The sequence below is a fragment of the Pelecanus crispus genome, chromosome 7 (assembly GCF_030463565.1).
Source record: "Pelecanus crispus isolate bPelCri1 chromosome 7, bPelCri1.pri, whole genome shotgun sequence".
In the NCBI taxonomy this organism is placed as follows: domain Eukaryota; kingdom Metazoa; phylum Chordata; class Aves; order Pelecaniformes; family Pelecanidae; genus Pelecanus; species Pelecanus crispus.
The window spans coordinates 8,930,287-8,948,037 of record NC_134649.1 but is presented as its reverse complement, the minus strand read 5'-3'; the positions used below and the strand labels follow the sequence as shown (position 1 = coordinate 8,948,037).

Genomic DNA, 17,751 nt, shown 5'->3' with positions numbered 1-17,751 from the left:
AGACAGCCACATCCAGCTCTGAGAAAGCAGCCCATACCCGCTGCCCCAGGCAGCCGGCACCTGCAGAGGCTGGGTGACAAAGTAGCCCCTGCTTTGGCCAGGTGACACCAGACACTCCCGGAGTGGTGGCTCCTGAGCCGGTCCCTTGACCCGTGCAGAGCTGGTGGGCTTCTGCTCGTTACTCCTCGCCAGCTTTGGCAAGTGTCAAATGGTTCAAAGATTAATTACCGTGTAAGTGGCTGTATTGGTTGGACTGGATGATCTTAAAGGTCTTTTCCAACCTAAACGATTCTATGATTCTATGATTTCCATCTCTGCAGAAGGCTGCAGTGGAAAAGACAGAAGTACTGAGATAATTTACCCTAGTATTACACAGCAGATTACCCTGTACTTACAAGGTCACCAGTTACCATGTAATTTGACCTCCAACACAGGGAAGTCCTCAAAAGGTTTCCAAACTGCTCTTCTTCCCGGTGTCAGAGAAGCAGAGGGATGGCAGCAAAGTGCAGACTGAAACCTCATTAGGTGCATTTAAAGCTGTTAAATAGTTTAAAATTCAAGCTGGGAGAGGTGCAATGACAGGGCAGCGAGGCCACCTGTACCTGTCAATGAGAGGGAGGAAAAAAAAACGCCCAGAGCAGTTTGTCTAGGAAATGAGGGAAAGCCAAAACAGAAAGGAGGGCTTTATCTGCCAGGTGGCTGGGCACTGAACGGCAGCAATGGCCGCTGCTCTTTCGGGGAGAGCTTTGCCAGTGGTGGAGGAGTCTGCTGAGCCATGGAGCTGCACGGCCGCTGGGTCCTGCCCAGCGGGATGGTGTCCATGGGGCCATGTGGGATGCTGTGGTGGGGATGCCCCGTGGGTCAGGACAAAGGGTGGGCAGCAGGACACCCTACCTGTGCCTGCTGCCTCCCTGCCTCTTGCTCCGGATTGCTGTCCTCCGTTTTTCACACTCACCCAAATCAAACACCTACTCATGGAGCATTTCAAAGAATGACAAATGCCTTTGATTATCAAGCACAAATTCCAGTAGCAGCTCATTGCACCTCTCGGGTGGCTAATAAAGCACCAAGCTGGTTCTGATCAATATACAGCAAGTATCTCTGTAAAGTGAGATTGTGCCCGCCCCAGGCCACATTGCATTTTGTCTTTATAAACCCTGTCCTCTTCGAACCAAGCACAGTCCCTTGTGGGGTGGCAGCTCCCCAGCAAGCTTGTGGCTTTCAGTGTGCCAGTGAAACAAATGCTCTTCTGAAGCCATCCATGTAAAGAATCCAAGTCAAAGAGCAAAGTGCGTGCCTTTACAGCAACCATTATTTTAAATACACTTTTATTACACAGCCACATGTCCCTGACTCAGCCCCACAAAGAGCATCCATAAGGTTGACAGCTTCTGGAGAGGTGCAGTAGAAACAAGGACAGTGTGAAGCAATTGATTGCTGAGGATAGAAAGAGCTGTATGTAAATAGTTTGTCTAAAGAATGACCAGAGTGAGGAGATGTGCTACCTGGTTGCAAATATTTACAAAGTTGTGAGCTTGAAGGTTAGAAAACTTTGAGAGAAGTATATAGACGTTATCACAGGGATAATGCGGTGAGGATGAGGCTGGGGAAAATCAGTGTGGCAAGCAGGAAATTTCCATCATGTAGGCAAGATTTGCTTGTGATTTCCTGAGGGAGGCTGTGGGTTGCCCACTAGGATATATGGATTGGCACCCATCAATACCTTAGCAAATCCTTTAGGGTCCTCTCTCACAAAGGGAAGAGGGCAGAATGAAATTTAGTAGGGGTTTTTTTCAGCTCTGCTCTTTGGGCTGTAAAGCTGTTTCATACGCAGACATGCGTGTCATTGCCTGTGCATGCTGCATACACATACCTAACGCTCTTGGAACAGAGAGGTTTATCCAGAGGCAGTGAAACCAGCCAAGGCTTTAAGCCCAGCATTTGTAGTCACATTTCTCCTTGAAGTAAATGCTCCAGCAATGACATAATTGAGGACTGTCCTGCCTGCTCAGCATATGTCTGCAGGGGTCATTCATCCTACCAGACGCTGCAGAACATTAGTGGTTTCTTTAGACTCACTTTCTCCTTCCATCCTTCCTCTTGTGGCTACCCCTAATGGAGAGCTAGTGGCTAGAGACTCCTCTAGGAAAACTCCCGGTTCAGAGAGCTGACTGTCTAGAAGCAGTCCTATATTATGGCAAAAACAGTCAGATGTGTCCTACCGGGTGCTGGGTTTGTGAAATGGTCCCCCGAGGTGCTCATTGGGGTGGAGCGTCTGGCTGGCTGCAGGAAGGGGAGCAGAAAGCAACTAACGATATCTGCGATGGCCACTTAGTGCTTGAGGGCTCTAATGGCATCTGGGAGCCATGTTCCTGTGTTTGTGGGTTTGCTTATTTATTTACACTCCTGGCTAAATAAAGTAGGGAGGAAGATTTTTAACACAGTGGTTAAAATGCATGGGACTCCAGCAACTCTGTCATACTCAAGGGCATCTGGAATACTTGATAAAGAATGGAGGAAACTTCAATGCACAGAAAGTCTCAGGTAGAAAAATAGAGTAGAAGAGGATGCAATTCTTGATTCCTTCAAATTCTCAAATTTAGCTTGTTTTCCAGCAGCATCCTGCAGCCAAATCCCAGCCTCACCTTCTTTATGTGCCACCATTTTCACTAGTGCTAGTTTTAGTTCTGCTGCTTCCCAGTGCTGCTGCTGCTCCCCCATTGCAGCTGTACTCAGATGGGTGCAGCCGCTCTCTTCTCCTGTGCCTGTCCCTCTTTGGCTGTTGTCACCATCTGCAGCCTCTCCTCTGCGTGACACACCACCTTTTGACAGGGATGCTTCAGGCAGGCATGGGAAGGGCATGTCCAGGGCAACCTCCCCTATTTTAGGTCTCAGGAAGTTTAGCCATTACCATCATATATTCAATGTGTCTCTACAGTGGTCCAGCTTGTGGGTGATGGAGGGGGTTGGGGTTTGCCTCTGCTGTGAAATGCAGCTCTCCATTAAGCAGTGCCAGAGCTGGCAGAGCTTTCCCACCGGCACTGATGAGTTTAATCACATCATTAGTAGGTGTGACACTGCAGCCTCCGATGATGAGCTCTTTATTTTAACACGGCTTGCAACGTGTTTGTCTGAGCTGCCATCTGTGCCTGCACTGCCTTCATTAGGAGAGAAAGCGTATGCATCTTCTGAAGTTGTTCTATATTTCTGTGATGTTCCCCTGCTGAGAAACCACTGTTCAACTAGAGGGTGAGAACTGGTACCTGAAGGAAAGCACCATCACCTAAAATGCTTAAACAGGCCAAATAAACCATTAGGAAGCGCACCATGGGGAACCGTCCTCAATTGGCCTATGGGAAACTGGCTGGAAGGAACCATCCAGCTATTTTATTGCTGCAAGTTTTTTGTCTTGGTAAAACACTAAGGCCCCATCCTCTAAGCTAAAGTACTGTAAGTTTTCAGGAAAGCAATGAACAGATTTCTATTTTAAAAAGACTTTCAATTTTTGTACCTCCATACCGTGCTTGCACATAACCTCCATACCATGGTTGCACATAAAAGTCTCTGGGTTGCCTGCCCAGTTTTTAGATAAAAGAGATACTATTAAGATTTGTGGGTGCAGATCTGAGCATCTAACCTTCCCCCTTAAAAACTTCATACTCAGCTATAAATTTCTATAGATGCCCCTTGATCAACCAACAGGCAGCAAGCTCACAGTGTTTCACTGCTACTTAACAAGATTCACAAATGACAAACCGGGCAGGAGCTGCCAGATCATGGTCCAGCTGCACAAAAAGAAAGGGACTGCTTCTATAGGGAGTTCCCATACCCTGCGTTGTATTAAATTTCTGTCTGTATGCTGCCAGGCCTATGCTCAGTGAATCTGACATTAACAAGAAATAGATTTCCGAACAATCTAGCCTAATGAATTTTGAATATTATTATGATTAATGCCAAGGTAGTTGAACTGATTATCCAGCATCCAGAAGTTAAGTAATGGAGCCTTATCTAAATCATGCATATTCGTCAGTCAGGAATGGATCTGGCTGCAGACAAAGACAGAGCATTATTGGCTACCAGAGGGGAGTCACTGTCAGGACAGAGAGAGAGGGACGATGGAAGGGGAGATTATGAGATACCAATCTGAAAGCATTTTAGCATAGAGTGATCGCACATGCAAGTGCTTTGCTGGCCCTGTTTCCTAAGCTGCATTTCTCAGGCCATTTTGAGACTTTGCTTTTATATCGACAGGTTAAGATTTATTGGGCAAATCTTCTTCCTACTTTCTGAAGCCAGAAACTGAGCTGATTTTCATTCTCTGCATCAGCAAAAGAGCCGAATCCTGATGGACGCGTTTCTTGCATCATGATGGTTTAACTTAGCCTCTATCTGATTAGCTTTTGAGCTATTAAACACTTCTTGTAGTATTACCAGCTCACTGCGAAATGATAATGCAGATCAGTCATGGACAATTTCTGTTGGCACATGCAGTCTTTGCAGACTACAGATCCCCTTTGAAGTTGGAACCAGCCGACAGCTGTGCTGTTTCATGGATGTTGCATGTCTCTGAGCAGGCCTGTTCTAAAAAAGTGTGGTGTGGTGCAAGCGTCTCCAGCCTGCTGGAGACAAATTGGTAAATCCATACAGTGCCTGACAAACTATCTGATGGCTGTAGTTTGAATAGGTTTAGTGGCTTTCCCAGACTCTGCTGTTAAGTGGGCAGTGACCAGGAGAAAGGTGGCTTAGTTGGTAGCTTTTGAACAGCCCAGATGTGGTGCCCATGTTGTGGCTATGCTGCAGAAGACTGCAGCGGCCACCATCTGCATGCACCCCTCTGCACAGCTGCCCAGTGCCAGCCCACAGCCAAGCAGTGGCACTCCTGGGAAGCCACTGGGTCTCCCACCAGTGAATCCTTCCCCAGTGCTACCACTTTCCTCCACTGCCTGAGAAACTAGTGTGGGGTCTTGTTCTGGGCCACAAGAAGCTTTCAGGAGGTGGCCCAGGGGACCAGGAAGCAGGTCACCTCTCCTTCGCCTGGGAAGGCTCTAGCAGCAACTGTTAGGACAGGGGTTTAGGACCTGCTAGGACCTGGTGGTGGCCTCGCTGACCTCTTTACTAGGTGCCTTGCAAACTACAGCTGCTCTGCTCCCATGTCTCCCCAGCTGAATGAGGCATGGCTGGGGTTTCTCAGAGTTTATGTCCCAGTGTTGGACATCATGGCTTTTGGAGCATTTACTTATGAAAATGGAAAACTGACCTTTGTTCCTCTGCAGGCTGGTTGTGCAGCCCTTTCCTAGCACTGGGTGCTGCTGCTTTGAGTTCTGGGAAGAAAAGGGGAGGGGTGAACTGTGGTAAGGAGCACACCAAATAGATTATTGGCAAACATAATTAAAAATATATGTGCGATTACTCCTCTGTTTCCCTTTTCTTAACCATCCTCTGCATTACCTCTGGCATTTTTAGATGGCAGATAATATAACTGAGAGGACTCTTGGGTACAGGCAGCTCTTAGAGCAGCAGTGATTTATCTCAGGCCGTTTTGAGGTAGCAGAATTTACCTCTAGCTACAGCCACCCCTCCATGTCTGCCCCCTCTCATTTGCATAAGTAATTGGCAGCTTGTTAATGGCTCATTAGGAATGCTGAAAACCGTGGGATTAAAACACACTCACTGGAGCAGAGATGAGGGGAAGGGGGAGAGAGGCTGCTGTCCCTGCTTGCAAATTACACCGCTTGATTCAACGTGATTCAGAATTACAGGTCATAAAGCAACTAGATTGTTAAATGAAGTAAGGAAAAACAATGTCAATGGCAGACTTTATTTTTAGACTCATGTTTAAACACAGTATGTGCATCTGGGGGGAACAAACAGTCCCTTGCCAAACAGTCCTACTGACAGCAGGAAGGTCTCACCCCCTTCTCAGTTTTGCATTAACCCTGCCTGGTCAGTCTTTCCTGCTCCTGAGCAAGTCCATCTGGCTCCTTACATCACATCACAACAGGGACATTTGGTTCCTTTCCCCATGCTCTCTCTGGGTAAGTCCAACCCTCTCCCCTCTGGCAGCAGGCATCCTGCATCTCCCCTGCTTTGGGCAAGACTGGGACACCCAGCATAGCTGCATGCAAGTAGGAGAAATGGCTACAGGTTTCTTTGTGCGTTCTGTAAATCTCCAAAACCCCTCTGTGATCCTTGAAAATTGCTGTGAGATGCCTTCAGTCACTAGCATGCAGGGGAGCTGCAAGCCCCATGCTGTGGCGCTGCCAGAGCCTGCAGTGGAGGAGATGGTTAGGTGCAGAGAGTGAGGATTAGGAGAGGATCAGATCTGCCATTCCCAGAAAGTGGAGCAGACACATGTGGAGAGCTGCATGGGGAGGACACAAGAAGTCAAGTGGGTCAAAATGTTTGGCGGAAGCTTTTTGGTTTTTGTTGACTGGTTTTAAGCTCACATTCAGCACTGGCTATGACAGCAGGGACAGCAAAGGCACAAGACCTGAAGGCAAGGACAGGGCTATGCTGAGAGTTTGTAGTGGTGGCTTTTGACTCAGTTAGAAGAGGGTCAGCCAGGGGGTGGTACGGCCATAAAACATGATGCCTTTCACTCAGGGGAACACCATGGGGATTTCTTGAGCCCAGAATAATTCTGGGAATACTGCAGTCTCAGATATAGCTAGCACCCTTCTTTCTGGATAATCTGAAAAGAAGTTACAGATAAAGTACTTGGGAATTGCATCCAGTCACAACTTGCACTTAAATTCAGCTACCTCTGATGTAAACTACTTGGGTACTTAAGAGCCTAGTAAGGTGACAGTTAAAACTATGAAGTGTGGGACAGCTAAAGTTCAGCAAAGCTCAGCTCTGTCTGGTGTGTCAGAGTTAATCCCTCTGCTTTGCAAAAAGTGCCCAGGAATCTGTCAGGACTCATGCAGGCAAAATACTGTCACATCTGATGGAGAAATGTCTCTCAGTGCTGCTTGATCCAGCACTGAAGGCAGGGAGGGAGCATCTCCTCCTGGATACGCAGCCATGAGCACGTGCCCTTTGCCTCACCCCTGAGAAGCCACCTTCGCATGCCCCAACCTGATCTGACAAACTTCAGCTCACAAAGACGTGATCTACAGCAGTTTTGTTTGCTGTTTGTTTTTCTCCAAGAGCTCAACTTAGCCAAACACAGAAGCTTTTCCTGCATCTTGCTTGCATTGCTTTTTTTTGTCCTTATGTCCTCTTGGGTGACCCAACCACCTGTGCCTCTTATTCATACAAGGCTCTCCAGAACTGCTGAATAACACACTGTGCCCACAGCAGGAATTAATGTGTCCTGATGGGGACATACCTCTGGCTGTTGGGGAAAGTTTCAGAGCTACGTATCTTCCAGGGATCACCCAGCTCCTAAGGCTGAGGTCTAAAGGACATATGTTCTGGTGCAGCCCAGCCTGGGATGACAGCCAGGTCTGCAATTAAAGAAGATCCCAGGTCATCTCTACCTACAGCAGCAGGAACAGAGACAGCAATCAGAGAATGTGTATCTTATCACTAGGTTGCGTGGATTGAGTGTTGAGTTGATTTTCCTGGAGAGAAATGGTGTCAAGGGCTCCACCACTACTACATGATTCTGTACACACTCAAATGTCTCAGCTTCCTGAACATAAAGGGGAAGCTCAAATAACGCTGCACCACATGAAGACACCTACAGTCGTTCTTGTGACTTTCCCAAGGCAGGAGCAGAGCCTCCCTGAAGTACGCTAGGAACAGGAAGAAAGCTGTCAAATGACCTTGGAAAGCAAATGTCAAGCGACCAAGGAAAACAAAAGCACTTATTTATTTTTTATTTTATTTCAAAGTTGGGAAGGAAACTGCACAAAAAGGAAAATAAAACACAGCCTTAGAGTATGCCAGAGACCAAATTCCATTCTTAGCTGAGGAGCATGAACCAACCTTCAGCTGTGAGCATGGAGGAGATGGCTCAGTAGCTCCCCTCTGAATGCTACTTTGGGCTACAGCCATGGAGCTAATATCTGAGCCAGGAGGGGGAAAACAGGGCTGCCCACCCAGAGCTGCCTGTAACATGTTAGAATCTGGATTCCCACAAGTCCAAAGTTCTCATGAGGGTTTTTCAGCCCTACTCTGGTTTTGATTTCCATAGTATCTCTGTTAGTGGCCCAAACTGTAGATATACTGCACATTCTTCACTGAACACTGCTGCTCAAGTACCTGCTGCTGTACTGTCAAACTCACTGGGGATAACATGCCATCTTTTCCCTTCTAATCAGCTGGATGTCATTCAGAAAGCTGGGACAAGGAGATTTTTTTCCCCAGACACCACCTTTCCTTGGTAGCAGACAAACCTCGAGCCTTATAATACTACTTGTACATAGTACTTATATAGCTTTACATCGTCAAAGTGCTGTACTAGCATTAAGTAATTATCTCTCTCCCTAATGGCCATTAATGCTGGCCTTTCATGAACCTCCCCCAGCTCCCTGAGGTTCATATCTAATACAGCAATAAGCTGCTCAAAGGGGGTGGCTGGTTATCTTGCAAGTCTATGGGCTTAGACGTGTAATGAGGCTTCAGAGCAGAGGCCAGGTGCCCTGGAGTATCAGAAACGTGGCTGTAGACCAGGTCATGCACTTGGGAGTATCCATTAGAAAGGGATGGAAATGAGTAGGTGATACTGCGATCCTGAAATGGAGACAGAAGAAGGAAACTTTGGCCACTCAGAGGATAGAGGATTGCTCTATTTATTACCAGGATAGTACTGCAAACTGGAAGAGCAAAACAGTGAGAATAACATGTCAATGTGGGTGTCGTGGTTTAACCCCAGCCAGCAACTAAGCACCACACAGCCGCTTGCTCACTCCCCTGCTGCAGTAGGATGAGGGAGAGAATTGGAAGAGTAAAAGTGAGAAAACTCATGGGTTGAGATAAGAACAGTTTAATAATTGAAATAAAATATAATAATAATAATAATAATAATAATAATAATAATAATAATAATAAAAAGAAAAATAACAATAAGAGAGAGAAATAAAACCGAAGAAAGACAAGTGATGCAAATGAAAACAATTGCTCACCACCCACAGACTGATGCCCAGTCTGTCCCCCAGGAGCAGCCCCCTGGCCAGCTTTCCCCCTAGTTTATATACTGAGCATGACACCATATGGTATGGAATATCCCTGTGGTCAGTTGGGGTCAGCTGTCCCGGCTGTGTCCCCTCCCAGCTTCTTGTGCACCCCCAGCCTACTCACTGGTGGGGTGGGGTGAGAAGCAGAAAAGGCCTTGACTCTGTGTAAGCACTGCTCAGCAGTAACTGAAACATCCATGAATTATCAACACTGTTTTCAACACAAAACCAAAACATAGTCTCATACTAGCTACTATGAGGAAAATTAACTCTATCCCAGCCAAAACCAGCACAGTGGGCATGGGGAGTTGATCTAGAGAGAGAAAGATAGAGAGCTAAAAATGTCAAGCAAAGCTAGACAGCCATGACAATAGGATAAAGAGGCCAGTCTGCAGGTCTATGAAGCATTAAAATAACAAAGAGAAAGGGCAAGCTTGGCAGCATCATAGGATTTAAAGGGAGGAACAGAAGAGGATTTACTTGTCTTATTTGCTTGAAAGCAAATCCCTCTTCCACGTTGTGGAGTGTCTCCAGGGGACATGTTGCAGTGCCACTGTTTGAGGACATACCACACTTAGGAGCCTTTGGAAGATGAACCTGCATGATGGCGGGGCTCCACCATCCCTGGCTTCCAAGGGGAATGCAGGAAGGTGGGGTGGGAAGATGACACGACTGTTTTAGAAAAGTCTCAGAAGTAGCATGCTCTGCCAAGCCTCTATCCTGCATGGCCACTTATATCTGAAACCTGCCAGGCCAAGCTCTGAGCAAACAGGGGCTTGACTTCATGAAGCAAACTTTCAGCTTCTCTTTAAAGTCACAATAATGATTCTTTCCAGAGCCAAGGACATGCCATGTAAAATGGCTTTGGAAAAGAAAAAAAAAAAAGCATCCTTTTTTTTTTTTTTTTTTAAGCCTGATTTAATAGCATCATTTTGCTTTTAAGCTTTTGGCAATGCCTGGTCCTGTAAAAGAAGTATGTAGCTGTTGGAATCACGTGGAAGTCGATGCTGGCATAACACAGATCACAGCCACTACATGTTATACAAAGGATTTCTGTCATCCTGGACACACTCTGCTTCCTATGGCACCAGTAGTACAATCCCTCTGTGCTCAGCTCTAAATAATTTTGCTACATCAGCAAATAACAGGGTACGGCTGACTGCAGACCAGGAAGACTCAATTTAGCGTTCACTTACTACACAGCTTCAGAGCAGGGCCTTTCCCTGCCTTCCTGCATCTGTTTTCTCATCTGTTAAATGGGAATTTTAATCCTAATCTGTTTGCAGGGGGAGCAGTACGGGATCGTCAAAGGTGATGCTTTAAAATGTAATAGTCAGCCTTATGTGCTAAGCTAGACATTGGAGTGGTTTTATGGTACAGTTTAATTGATGACTGCTCCGCTTATAGCTAGCTAGTAAGTGCAAGACTTAACATTTCCTCTCAAAAATGTGGCACCTTGTTTGCGATGCAAAGAATACCTCTGCAGAGAATAACTCCTTACCTATGGGCGTAGCTGAGCCATATTTTGGGATCCACACATTTCTGGGCATTGCTTGGGGTTTTTTTCCCCCCACAGTTAGCTTGATTATTAATTATTACTGGATTAATTTTTAGTAAAAGATACGTCTCACATGACATACAGGGCTGAGAGGAATGCTTTGGCAGTCCCTGGACTCTACAATATGAGCTAAGCCAAGACTGTGTTGTCACATTTTTGGGACAACAGTTGACTGTGTAGGTCACCTGACTAGCAGTTCTTCATCAGGATGTGTCTAGAGGAGACCAAAGTCCTGGACTTTATTTTAGCTTATGAGAACAGAGATGGGACTACTGGCTTCTCTGTTCTGCTTTCAGGTCCAGATTCTCAAGTGGTGTAAATCAGGGTGCTCCCATTCAAGCAAAACTGCTGTAATACTGTTTGTGTAAGATGAGGACCTGGTTCATAGATTCTGAACTGCTGTAAGACCTGTTCAAAAGGGAGTTAAGTGTGCTCAATACGTTGTACTACCTGTAATCTCAAATGATCCTGCAAGGTTCAGGATATTGCAAATGTAGAGAGCTTTGTAATAAGTAATCATTTTGAGATTGCTGGAAAACTGAAGAGTTAGTGCTGCTTAAAGGAGAACAAAATAAGCATTAGCACAAAACAGTTTTTGCAACAATCAAGTTTGATGTATGTCCCATTCTGTTGATAACATTTCCTCAGAGCCCTTCACAAGAAGGGAAAGCAACTTGTAAAAGCTGGGAATGCAGGAAAGAGCTAAAATTGCAGCCAGAGTTCAAAGGAACAAACAAAGAAAAGCATATTTCCATTTCCATTATGGGAGAACATTCTTGGGAGTTCAGAGCAGCAAGCTGAGAACACACCAGCCAAGCCTTTTCTAAATAGGAGGTACAGAGCTGCAATGAGCTTTTTGTCTTCATGCATCGCAGTTCTGAGCACCTCTGCACTTAGGAAAGACAGGTGTTCCTGAGACCTTTAAAATCCCTTCTCTTTTTTTGTAGGAAGAGGCTGTTTCAGAGTTAGAAAAAGGGCTGGTTTGCAGACCTCTGAGTACAACACTGCAAGCCAGGGTCCAAATTCTGTCAAACCCCAGAGAAATCTGGCTTCCACCCCCCATGCCGAAAGCCTGCTAAGCATCATACCCATTTCACACCCTACTCCGTCACACCTCCCCAGCACTGTCCCTCTTGCTTCCAAGCACTGTCTCCGTACTGACTTCCCCATGTTAGTTCTGCTTTAATCAGGCAAAGAAACCTCCGGCAGCTTGGGAAAACTGGCAGCTTGGAGGAGAGCTTTTGTTTGTACAAGAAACGTTTTCATCCAAGCAAGCGCAACAATCTCATTATTTTGAATAGCCATACATATGCTGGAAACCTAGATACCAGATACCTTCTCCCCTGATCTGTCATAGGACCAGAGAGATTTCTGCCTGTTTGATTCAGTTGCGGTGCTACAAAGTTTTAGCACTTGCTTTTTTGGTGTCCGTAATGAGACAAGCAGTCTTCCAAGCAGTACCAAAAAAGCACTCTTTGTCATCACCACTAAAACCTCAGACACTTTACCCTCAGCAGACACGAGTGCTGGAGACTTGCAGCCATACTGCTTCCAGCACCGGCTGGTCTTATCAATTAGCTGTTTCCCCACAGATGGTGCTTCTTATGTAGAAGGACAGAACAGAGACAAACTTGTCCTGCTCAGAGACACTTGCTTAGAAATCTCTAGTGAATCTGAAGGTAAATCCATCTGCTTTCAAACTGCTTGCATGTATCCTGCAAACCTTCTGTATACCTGCTGGATTCATGTGCCCTAGAGAAGGGTAGACCCTGGCTGAGAAAGTGCCTTTCCCTGGCTTGGCATACCCCAATGGGACTTGGCCCATGGGCTCCTCCATTTCTGAACTCTCCAAAGGGGCTGGCTTTCCTCCCTCCATTAAATGCTGGGCATAGCCCTGCCCGTGAGAGCCTGTTCTTTACAAACAGACCGCCTTTTTGCAGTGCGGTCCTGCAGTCATTTACATATTCAAAGCACTCTTTGAAAAGGCCCGTAGCACAGTTTTATGAGCATAAAATCTTTCATGCAATTAGGTGATGTGCAGATGCCTGTGCATGGCTTTTAGAAAACCTTACCGAAGAGGGACAAACCTCACACTGTATTTCGGGTGGGTGCCTCAGATCACTGAGGCCCTGCAAAACTCAGCACAATACTTCACTGAACACTGTCTCTTGCCCTACCTCCTGGTTCATCAGACTGTAGGGCTGGAGTACTCTCTTGGCATTTTGTCATTCGATTACTTTACAAGCCCATTTTGGGAGGAGGGGACATAATTTATCTTGATACATTTCACTTGCTATCCATCATGTTAACCAGGTGGGATTGGCGGGTAAGCCCATGGGCGGTCAGGGAGGCAGTAGCCAGCCCAGCTTCTTCGAACGGCTCCTTGTTGATGTAGTTCACAGGGAGGCCCTGAGTTTGTCCGCATTATGGCAGGGCTGACCCCTTGCTCAGGGCTCTCGTCACTCAGATTTCCTTGTCCCTTTGCCCTCACCCAGGTTGGAGGACACACCATGCTGCCTATCCGCTGGATGCCTCCGGAGAGCATCATGTACAGGAAGTTCACAACAGAGAGTGACGTCTGGAGCTTCGGGGTGATCCTCTGGGAGATCTTCACATATGGGAAGCAGCCCTGGTTTCAGCTCTCAAACACAGAGGTACAACAGTGCTGAGACACCTCAGCTGGAAACTGTACTTTTTACCATCTCTCCTTTCCAGATTGCTTGCAAAGCACTTTGTACATAGATGGCCTCCTCCTTGGCACGCTTCCATGGGAGAAGCGTCATTATCTCTGTTTAAGAGCTGGGGAAACTGAGGCATGCAGGAGTGAAAGGGCTCTGCCAAAGCCATGTACTGGCTCATCCTCAGTCTCTCCCTTCTAAGTTCCCGACATACCTCCATAACAGCCACACCTGATAAAATCTTGGGGTGCTGCCAGAACTGAGGATACCCAATTTGCTGCTGGGATCTAAGTTATTGTCATGGCCTGTATTTCCTCTGCTCTCTTTCTCCTTACTTTATAGCTGAGGCTCTTACTGCAGCCTTCAGTTTATGAGAAAGTGTTTGAAGCCTGTTAGATAGCATGTGGAACATTTCTGTGGGTTTTTTTCCCATAGGGATATCTATTATATGGTGCCCCAGTTCATTGTGGGTAGGACCCAAGGAGCTTGTTCGTTCTTGTTATTTCTTTGAATAGCAAAAGTTGCAGCCCATCAGTATAGGGCTATACTGTAAAAATGTTGAGGGAAGGCTGGCTGGGATTAGCAGAGCATCAGAGCTGAGGTTTGAGGCACATCAGCAGAAATGCATTGGAAGATTTTTGCTCAGAATAGCAGGGGGTATTATAGAAGAAGAACAAGATGCATTGACATAGCAGTGTGTGGGAACCTTGCACATTTTTATCCTACTGTGTATCTAATGGATTTCAAAAATTTCACCTTTTGTAATGAGAAATGTGCATTTTCTGCTTTCTGGATACAGATCCCTTAATTAAGTGAGTTGCAGAGACAGCAAATCCAAGGTGTTGCTTTACAGCTCTAATACTTGCCCATTCGTGTGCTCAATGGGGCCTGACTGTATATCCCAAAGTAGCACACGCAAACATTTTAGAGACACAAACAATGGAATCGACAGCGACAGAAGTTATTTGTCACGCTATTTAATGAGCTGCTCTTGCATTTCCCTGGGAGGGTAAATACAAACACACACAAATGAGCACATGCAGCTTGTACATGGGTGATAGGCACGCTGGAATATGACAGCTCAGCTATCCCCATGCTTTCTGCCTCAGTTTGCTCTGCAGGGCATTAGGACTGAGAATAGTCACCCCTAACCTTGAGGGAGGAGGGCTGGTTAAAATCTGTACAGATACAGCTGTACTGGCTTTGCTACCATCCATGGAAAAAAATCTTTTCTTTTCCTTTGCTTTCCTACTGCTGTATCCAATTCTTTCTGAGAACTGAGGACTCCAACCCCAGACCACACTATCCTGGTGGGAGACCCACATTAGCTCTCCTCTGGCTCATTTTTCACAGTTTGTGGAGGGGTGGGCAGAGCCTGTGTGGCTGCAGAGGACTGACACCTCCACCAGTCTCGGTGTCAGCCTGGCCGCAGCTGTAGAGCCCGCGGAGGGGCAGGTTAACTGCATCTGTGCCAAGCTCCAGGCTGCTAGGGCTGGACCGAGAGCAATCACCAGGCTGATAGAGCATCGCTGCTGCTGGGTGTGGGCATTAGCACGGCTGGGATGCCCACTCCCTCCTCTGGCATCCGCATGGCCTCATACTCCCAGAGCATTTTTAGCAGGTTTTTTCAAGGCTGGAAGAGACCCCGCCTGAGCAGAGGAATGAGGCAGGGCACCACCTCGTCTGAAAGCCTCAGCCAGTCCATTAACGTCTGTTCTATGGCCTTCCTTTGCCCTGGAGAGAAAGGGCCCACCACAGGGCTCCTGTGCATGTCCAGGATGTCCTGTCAGAAACCATAACTCACCTCCTCCCACAGGTCACCGCTGCCAGCAGCTTTATGGCAATGCAGGCTTTTCTGCATGCTGTGTCTTCCTCGCCCTGCTTTCAGCAGGTCCTAATCTCTCCCCTCTGTATTTATATGCAAACAGCAAAGCGATAAGTATCCGTTGAGCTGTGTGGCAGGCCCATTACTATTCATAAATGATAAATTCCAAACACCCCTTGCTGGGTGGCTTCCCTCAACACACTGCTTGGGATCTGTGTTTATCTGCAGAGCGTGGCAGGTCACTCGCGCACTGCAATGCTGGGACTCATCAACTCCAACCAAGGAGGCCAGATGGTAATAGCAGCTCTCTGACAAATCATACCTCCCTGCCCTTTGCATCCATTCCTCCAGTGAACAAAACACAAACAGACACTTAGGGAGTCCTTTCCAATGGCATCCCTCTGAAGACACTTTAATGCTACCCAGGAGCTTACATTTCTCTCATTAGCAGCACTGACCTGACCCAGAACAGAGTGTTAGCACTGCAAATTTTTTTTCTCCATCACAGATGTGATTTGAGATGAAATTTCATTTTTTTCAGCTGCTTTTCTATGTCAAAATGAGGCAAAACTGCCCTTGGAAGTGGAGGTAGAAAAAGATGCTCTGAACTCTCCCTTGTAGAACTCTCCTGGGCTTTGCAATGGAAAGGATTCTTGATTTTCAGGGAAGAAAAATATCATTTCAGCTGTGCAAAATATTACTTTAGTTTGGGGATTTTAAGGCTTTTTTTCCTTCTTCAATTATCAGGAAAAACTGACATCAGAAGTTAAAACTTCATTTCACTTTCTTGTGACCTCGTGTTTGGAGAGTGCATTGAGGTAGGTAGGTGTCAAATGGGGAAAGTTTTTGGGAACTGCAAGACTGCAGCTGAAGATAAACTTTTCATTGTAAAATTTTCATTAACAACACACAAACAGGTGAGCGCTGAGGATCTGCAGACCTCTTGGCTTCTCAGTGCTCCCATTCACTAAATGGTATCACATCAGACAAGAAGTAGCTGGGACAGGACATCCTCCAGGAGCTGCCCAACTGGTATTCAACATCTCTTTTCTTTCTTTTTCCAGGTCATTGAGTGCATTACCCAAGGCCGAGTTTTGGAAAGGCCTCGAGTCTGCCCCAAGGAGGTTTATGACATCATGTTGGGCTGCTGGCAGAGAGAACCTCAGCAACGGCTCAACATCAAGGAGATCTACAAGATCCTTCATGCTCTGGGCAAGGCCACACCAATCTACCTGGACATCCTTGGCTAGCAGTGGCCACTTGTTGAAAGTCCCTGCTCCTTCCTTCCGTCCTTCCTTCCCTCTCCCCCTCCCAAGTCCGTTGCCCCACAGCTCCCAAGCAAACATCTTCATATAAACTCAAGTGCCTGCTACACATACAACACTGAAAAAAACAAAACAAAAAGCAAACCAACAAAAATCCCACAAAACAACAACCTGTAAGGCAGTTTGGCTTATATATATTTATAGATATCTCTCTATATATAACTTCCACACCAATACAGAAAGAAGCTGCTGTTACAGAAAATTATAAGACTTTAAAAAACAAACAAACAAACAAAAAAGGGAGAAAAAAGTACTTAAAAATATATATATATAATTAAAAAAAAAAAAAAGAGAAAGAAAGGAGAAGGTATCTTTCCCCCGAGCAATGAAGCAGTGAATTGTAACCCTGCTGTGAGAATGGTTTGGGCTGCTGGGCAGGGTTCTAGACTGGCTATGGCAACAGTGCCATCCTGGGTAGGAGCCCCGGGAGGATAGCCTTGCCCTGGTTGGATGATATGCACTGAATGTGTGAAATCAGTCCTCCCTTTTCGTCCTTGCCTCTCTCCCTCCTACCCAGCCCGCAGGTGATGGGCACAAAGCCAGGGCAGTGCCCCTGGATGAACTCTCTTTTACCAGCCCCTTCCCACCCTCCCTCCAAGTCCTTCCCCATCCCTCTCTGCCTTCCTGCCTTTTTCCTCCCTCCAACATTTCAGGACAATTTTTCTAATTGCTGATTCTTAAATGTATAGACTCAAGGCTTTCAAACACACAGTCAAAGGATTGTGGCACCTACGGGTAAAACACACACCGGGAACCAGCCGCCTTCCCACAGACAGCAAGCTGGCCGGACCCAGACCTCCCTCCTGCCCCACACCAGCTGCTGGGAAAGCAGTGGGACCGAAGCGGTTGCATGAGGGAGTCGAGGAGGGGTCCTGGAGACCCAGTCCTGAATCATCCCCAACCCATTTCAGTGTGCACAACAGAAGTGCTGTTCGTCCAGGGCGCCCAGCAAAGGTGGCGACTTTGGGAGGAACAACGCCCATCCCCACCCCTCCTTTTTCTCCCCACCCTTCATGTTTGCTAGCGGCCACGGGGTTGTTCCCCCTCCCTCAGCTGTCTGCATCAGGGCCAAATTGGTCCCTGGAATAAACCTTCAGCAGACAGGGTTGGATCCCTGCTCCCCTCATGGGGGAAAAGGCTGCAGTGTGCAGACGGCTGGGAGCATGCCTGCATCCCGGCTGGGCATGCCTATGGGGTCAGCATATCCCAGCGCTCTTCCTCCCCATCCTCTTCCCTTTCCCAT

The 17,751-nt window shown here is 46.8% G+C and overlaps 1 protein-coding gene across 5 annotated transcripts in view; it reads left to right on the top strand.

Moving 5' to 3' along the window:
• Window positions 1–16,433, top strand: part of NTRK3 (neurotrophic receptor tyrosine kinase 3) — a 217,300-nt gene extending 200,867 nt beyond the window's left edge. For 4 of the 5 annotated variants that reach the window (XM_075713677.1, XM_075713676.1, XM_075713675.1 and 1 more), the window contains 2 exons: window positions 13,176–13,334; window positions 16,248–16,433. In XM_075713677.1, the coding sequence (XP_075569792.1) occupies window positions 13,176–13,334; window positions 16,248–16,433 (345 nt within the window). Of the gene's footprint in view, window positions 1–12,043; window positions 12,068–13,175; window positions 13,335–16,247 lie in introns of all 5 variants that reach the window. The other variant, XM_075713674.1, reaches the window with a different exon arrangement.
• The last annotated feature ends 1,318 nt before the right edge of the window (window positions 16,434–17,751 follow it).